The sequence below is a fragment of the Solanum tuberosum genome, unplaced genomic scaffold, assembly GCF_000226075.1.
Source record: "Solanum tuberosum cultivar DM 1-3 516 R44 unplaced genomic scaffold, SolTub_3.0 scf00141, whole genome shotgun sequence".
Taxonomy (NCBI): Eukaryota; Viridiplantae; Streptophyta; class Magnoliopsida; order Solanales; family Solanaceae; genus Solanum; species Solanum tuberosum.
The window spans coordinates 80,734-87,810 of NW_006239075.1; the positions used below are offsets into that span (position 1 = coordinate 80,734).

Genomic DNA, 7,077 nt, shown 5'->3' on the forward strand with positions numbered 1-7,077 from the left:
GGGGCTGGCGGGAGGGGGCTCGGGGTAAGGGTGGGTAAAAGAATCGAAGTTGAAAAATATTTTTTTTAAAAATAAGCTTTAAATTTATTTTTTCAACAAAAAAATTGTAATTTGAAGTTGAAGGAAAGTTTTGAAAAATGTTTTTCTCAAGTTTTTAAGGAAAATCATTTTCTTTGAATTTGAGGAAAACGAGTTGATTTGGAAAACATTTTACCTAATCAAACATGAAAAAATTGGAAAACATTTTCTGAAAAGTGCTTTCCTTCGTACCAAACACACCCTTAGTTGTCTTTGTTTCTCATTGTTGTTCATCGAGTTATCGTCTCTTTAATCGATTCATGAACGAATTTTTAGAATTGAAATACTTTTTTTTATGATAACTATGGTGTCTGAGTCCATTTTCGCATATCTCAATTAATTTTACGAAATACTTGTCATTTAACTCTGCTCATTAAAATTAGGACAAGTGGAAAATTTAAATACGGAAAACCATAACCCTCAATTACTTCATTGATCACAAGAAAATACTCTCTCTGTCCCTAATTACTTGTCTACTTTTGAACTGACACATCTATTAAGAAGACAATTATTGATGTAGTAAGTTTACCATTTTATCTCTATTAATTATGAAGTAGATGAATTAAAAACTCAAGATCTTTAAGAAGCTTTATATTTTTCAAAGTAATTAATTGAGTGTATAATAGGTAAAAAAATTTATCCTTTCTTAATTTATTAAAATGTACAAGTAATTAGGATAACTAAAAAAAAATAACAAGTACAGAAGAAGCATGTGCATTTCATAAGCTAGAAAAAGTACAAATAATTATGTGAAAGCACCTAATATAAAGAAAAATAATCTACTATTGAGGTTACTTGAAAGTCGTACCAAAAAATGATATGAGAACATTTCACTCAGAGTTCACGCGGTAGAGGTAAAGCCATTTGACAGGTATTGTGATGTATGAAAGGAATATTTATCAAATTAAATACTATGGGTAGCAACTCTGTAGGCCCTAAAATGTAACAATGGTATTATTGATATTAGCTTTGCCTACTTCCCCTCGCAACTCACGAAATTTAGAAAACTTTTACCATGAGTAGTACATCTACAAGTTATTGCGAAAAAATCGATTTTTCATATTTTACGTGACACTTAATTAATTTAATATGATATTTAATAAAAAATTCTCTCATATAATTAATTTTTACATTAGTAATTACTAATAACGACATAACTATAAGAGGAGCATAACTCTCTACCATTGTCCATAAGTACTCCTACATAGTCATGATTCTTACAGGGTGTCGCAGTAACACCTCAGGACGATCAACATCAACAAAATGATTACTTATACTTAAATACAATTAATGTTATACTATTTACTTAAATAACTTTGTTTGACATTTTAAAATTAAAATTATACCGTGAGTAGAAATAGTATTTTTTTAATTAATTTGATAAACACGCATTAATATGCTGCTGTGGAACTTGATCGAATTAATTCTGTTTCAGACAGAGATAAACAAAATATAACAACAAATAAATTATTTGTGATTAAATGTTCGTATCAATGGCAGTCCCAAAATGATTGTAAGCTTAAATTAGCATACGTTTGAAGCTTAAAATGATGATAGAAGAAATTATTTACCAGATCTCATACCAAACAGAGGTAAATCAAACATCAAAGTTGAAGAAAAAAAAGGTTGATAAGTAGTTTCAAATTAAAATCGAAATAGAAGAGAAGAGAAGAAAGCTAACCATCTTGAACTTGTCCAGCAGCTGAGCAAGTAAGAAGAAGAAGAAATGCAGTGACCCATTTGAATTTTGTTGAGCTCGAAGCTATTTCCATGGCGACAAAGAATAAATTCCCTTTTTTTCTATTCTAACACTCTGCTTTGAGTGAAGAAAAGGGGCAACGGCAAATGTCCTTTTTATCCAAGATTCATGCTCTTTTTTTTATTATTATTTATTTATTTTTGTGGGGGCCTCATTCTCTTTTTGCAATTTTCTTTCGTCCTTTTCCTTTTTCTTTTGCGTTTCCATTTTTTTCCCCGTCTATTTAGTTTTCTCCACCAGTAGTAAAAGATAGTAAACAATGTAATTTAATTAAGATTAAATCTTTAAGGTAGTGTGAAGAAAAAAAAATGGTGATTTTTGAATAGATATAAAATTCAAGAAACAAAGAATTTTTTTTAATAGCCTAACAAACAAAAATGGTGTAACATATTACCAAATGACATGTTGCAATTGATGACACTGTTTTTTTCTTAAATAGAGGCATCGAGTTCAAGCTTTGAGAATGACCTTTTTTTTCAATGGTAGTGCTTCCTCCCAATGGGACCCTACGCAAATTTGAACTAATAAAACTTCAATATCTGTATCGAAAAACAAATGATCTGTTGCAATAGATGAGACTATTTTTTCCTTAAATATAAGTTTCGAATTCACGCTTTGAGAATGAGTTTTTTTTCATAGGGAGCGCTTCGCAAAGTTGAACTAATTAAACTTCACTATGAGTATCGAAATAATGCCACATAAAATAGAACGAGGAAAGTATTTAAAAAAATATATATCTTTGATGGAGCAGTATACTCCCTCTGTTTCAATTTATGTGACACATTTCAGATTTCGATATTCAAACAATTCTATCTTTGACCGTAAATTTTTCATATATCTTTAAAATATTTTGAATTGTCAATTATTGTGAGTTATAGTACATTTTACGTAGTTTACAAAAATACAATTTTCATTTTTAAAAAGTTGAAGATTTCATGCACAAATTTTCAGTCAAACTTAAACTGTTTGATTCTCGAAAAATGAAATATATCACGTTAATTGGATCGGAGGGAGTAATTTTTAAGTTACTTTTATATGCTTTTGTTTGGGATTGAAGGGGCTATGGTTTTTTGAGGTCGACTTTAAACAGCTAGCTAATTTGCTTTTAGGAGTAACTTTTTCTTTTGTTGATCAATGAATGATGAAGGATATATGCTTTTCCCAGTACAATAATAAGAAATGGTGTTTCTTAAGAGAGACTGGTAAATTAAGTTAGCGTTTGGTCATAGATTTCTAAATATTCTTGGCAAATACTATTTGGGTGAATTTTGGTGAAATTTCACCGTGTGTTTGATCATAGTATTTGAGAAATATATTTCACTTTTTTAGAAAAATATGATTTATACCCATAAGTTTTAAAAACTATCAAAATTAACCATAAGTTTATATTACAAGTCAATTGCATCTTCGTCACAACAAATAACAAGTAGTGTACATGACACTAGAGCAATGTGGTAGTTTGGAGTGAGTGCAACAAGCATCATTTCATACATCGTGAAGTAAATAAAGCACATGACTTTGTTACCCTGAGCCGATTGTTTATCATTTTCATCAACAACCATATCATCACTTTCATATTCACTAAATATTTCATTACTACTTTGGTGTTCACGTAAAAATTTATGTAATACAATGCAAACAACTACTATAGAGATTATTTTTGTAAAAAAATAAAAGTTTGGTGTAAATTTTTAATTTTCAAAAGATCCCAAATAATGAGATATGACCCAAATACTAGAAAAAATTAGTATTTGGGAATTTGATATATTTGCCAAATAATGACAAAATTGTATGGACAAATACTATTTGTCAAATTTTTCCCCAAATATTATTTGGAAAATCTATGGACAAACTCTATTCTTCTAATTTCATATTACAAGATCTTTTTGTTAAGTACATATATATTATTCTTTTGGTTATAATCTCCCATAAAAAAATATGTTGTTTTATTTAACAAAATTCCAAAAATAAATAAATTGTCTTGTTGTGAAACAAACTTTGGCCTACCACGCTCCTCTCGATCCCACTATCAATGCCAATTTCAGTTGATAATACAAGTCACATAGTAATTAGGATCCATTTGGATATCATTCGAAGATCATATTTTATTTGAATATGTAATTTAATTTTTTTAATATATTTTTATATTTGTAAATATGAAAATTATCTAAAAATAATAATAATCAATTCTTATTTAATCATATCAAACGAATAAATTATGCATTATAATTTATAAATAACGTATTAGGATAATATAAAACATCGTATTAATATAATCATCTCATATGATATGAATTATCTATTTATGTCGAGCATGAGTCTTTTAAAAAAAAAAAAAATAGCTCTTTTATAATATTTAAATTTATGAGTCAAGTTTTACATTTAAAAAAAATTAGATTCTATTTTTTTAGAGGATTTGGGATTAAAATAACAATTTGAAATTAAAGTACAAATTATGTGCAAATTTCATAAACAAATATTGATTTCAAATCAAAACTTGAAATTGAGATTTCAAATCCTTTGTTCAAACACCTGCTTAAAGATATTTTTTTTGTTTTCCACTTGTGGTTTATATATATGTTGCGGAATTCGATTAATCTAAATTTGCATCAAAATAATTATTTTTTTCAAAATTTAAACCTAAAATTAATAGTGGAATTAGAATTTTTACTTTTTTTATAAAAAAAACACAAGTACTATTCAATACCTTTTTTTTCCGCAACAATACACCCTAAAAGTAAATCATTATATGTTATTCATTTGACAAATTAAAATGAATTCAATTTTTTTTTTTAAATGTAGAGATACTAGGGGATTGTGTTATACCCACTTCCAAAATTTGCAGTGTTTTTATATAAAGAAAGCATAAAGTACATTCCGCGTTTTTTGTTTTTGGTGTTTCACTTTCTCACCTTTAGTGGGGCCCTCAACACAATGTGGGGTCACCGCCGAATTTTAGAAATTTGTGAAGAGCATCTTAAGCAATTCGGAACTTCAATTATTAATTCTCATGATTTGCTTAGGCATAATAAGTAAATATGACATTTAACTTGATGCCAATTGTCAATTACAATTTTTAATTTTGAATGGGTACAAGTTGATATTTAAATTTGTATAATACTAAACAAATATATACAATAGTCCTATATGACAATTTTGTTTTATAACGTGGCTTTCTACGTATATTATGTAGTGTAAAACATATTCCGTTGAAGCTAAGTTAAGAATTATGTTTATGTATTATGTCATTAGTTTAATGACTTAAGCTTTGGTTTTTTTTATTTATGTTAAAAAATCATACTTAAGGGACCAGAAAGGTATATTAGCACAGAACCCGAGGAAATGGCGGGAAATACTCTACGGTGTCTGTAGCAATCAAAGTTGTTCAACTTTGTAAAAAGCAGCCCATCCCTCCAAACTAGAGTATAGTACGAGAAGACTTTTATGGATCGTTTATTTGATTGGTGAATTAAATTATTTGAAATTATATTTTTAAATTAATTTCTTTTATTTAAAAAAGGGATAAGGATCTAAAAAATATCTCAGTTTTAGTCGGATTTGCTGTTGCGATACTAAACTTTCATGAGGACCTATTATCTCTCTAGACTATTTAATACCGTATTTTAAACATATATATTTGTCAGCGTGGACATAAAAAATAATGCAAAATTATAAATAGTAATGTATCCACGTGGGCACATATATACCTTTAAAATACAATATTAAATAGCTCAGGGGGTAAAAAATACGGTATTAAATAGTCTAGAGAGGTAATAGGTCCTTATGAAAGTTTAGTATCGCAACAGCAAATCCGACCAAAGTTGAGGTATTTTTCATACCCTTATCCCTTTAAAAAACAAGATAAAATAATTTTATGTTTGATGAAATAATATCGTTGTAATTAATCTTTGAATAAAATTTATATTATTATATTTTAATTAAAAGTATAAATAATTTATATTTTTAATTAAAATATAATATAAATTTTACTTTGAAATATTTCATTTTATTTCGCATAACAAAGATCCCTTTAGATGCTTCATTGGTGTTAAAAAACCATTGCTTCTACTAAAACTGCAATAGAATAATTTTAGAGAGAGAAGTAGTGAATTATTAATTTGATATTGTTAAAAACGTTTTTTTTGTCTTACTAAATAAACTTAAATATGCTTTTCATCTCGTAACAAGAGTTAAATAACTGAAAAATTCTCGTCAAGTTTAAGAGTGTTTTCAATAAAAGTCTTATGCTCCTACGAGATTTTAAAACTGATTGCTATGTCATATGGCAGATCGATGATATATCTCAATTTAGTTAATCAAATAGATAAATATTTTTAAAATTGTCAATAGTTTAAGGACAAAACTAATAATTTGCATCAAATTTAAAAATATTTTAGTACTTCTCTTAATTTTAGATTAATATGGAGAAGCCATTATGTTACCGTCCAAAAGAAAAAACAAATGCAGCCAGGGTGTTCACGGATATATTTTAATTTGAGTGCCATTCAAGTTGTTCATTATTGTCTGATAGTTTCCATGATACAAATATCGAATAAATTCTTTAAAAGAGAGACAAAAATTATCTTTTTTTTCCTATCAAGATATGAATCCAAATTTTCGAGACTTTTTATCAGTCTTAATAAGTAATTATTATTTTTTCATGTGTTTCGACTAAATCCGAATACTGTAGGGCCTATTTGGAGATGGCTCCCAACCAGGGGCGGAGCCAGCAGTGTGTCAGGGGGTTCACCCGAACCCCCTTCGGCAGAAAATCTTACTATTTATATATGGTTAAAATTATTTTTTATATATACCGTAGATGTCGAACCCCCTTCGATTAGTTCGTATGTTTACTTTTTCATATTTTGAACCCCTTATTAAAAATTCTAGCTCCGTCACTGCTCCCAACATGATTTTTTTCCAAACCTAGGACTTGACTTCCTATCACTACATCACAACTCATGTTGGTAAATATGGAGATATTAATATAATACCAATATATATATATATATAAACTTATAAGAAACACATATTTTTGATTAAAAACATGTCATATACAACACTGACACCAAAAAAAAAACTAGCTCGATAGTATTACCATTTACATTATATCACTATTTTATTAAATAAAATAGAAATGCAAAAAAAAATGTATATTGTGAATCTCATGCCATTGTTTGATAAGTTTGAAATTAAATAAATGCAAAATGAAACCAAAGCTTTGAATTAACTTCATTTTT

General features: G+C 27.7%; 1 protein-coding gene across 1 annotated transcript in view; it reads right to left on the reverse strand.

The window, feature by feature from the left end:
• The window catches only part of LOC102582541 (uncharacterized), a 4,085-nt gene extending 2,167 nt beyond the window's left edge, over nt 1-1,918 (reverse strand). Inside the window, exon 1 of the mRNA XM_006352901.2 lies at nt 1,760-1,918. Coding sequence (XP_006352963.1) covers nt 1,760-1,850 — 91 coding nt within the window. The 5' untranslated portion in view covers nt 1,851-1,918. The remainder of the gene's footprint in view (nt 1-1,759) is intronic.
• Nucleotides 1,919-7,077: the final 5,159 nt, after the last annotated feature.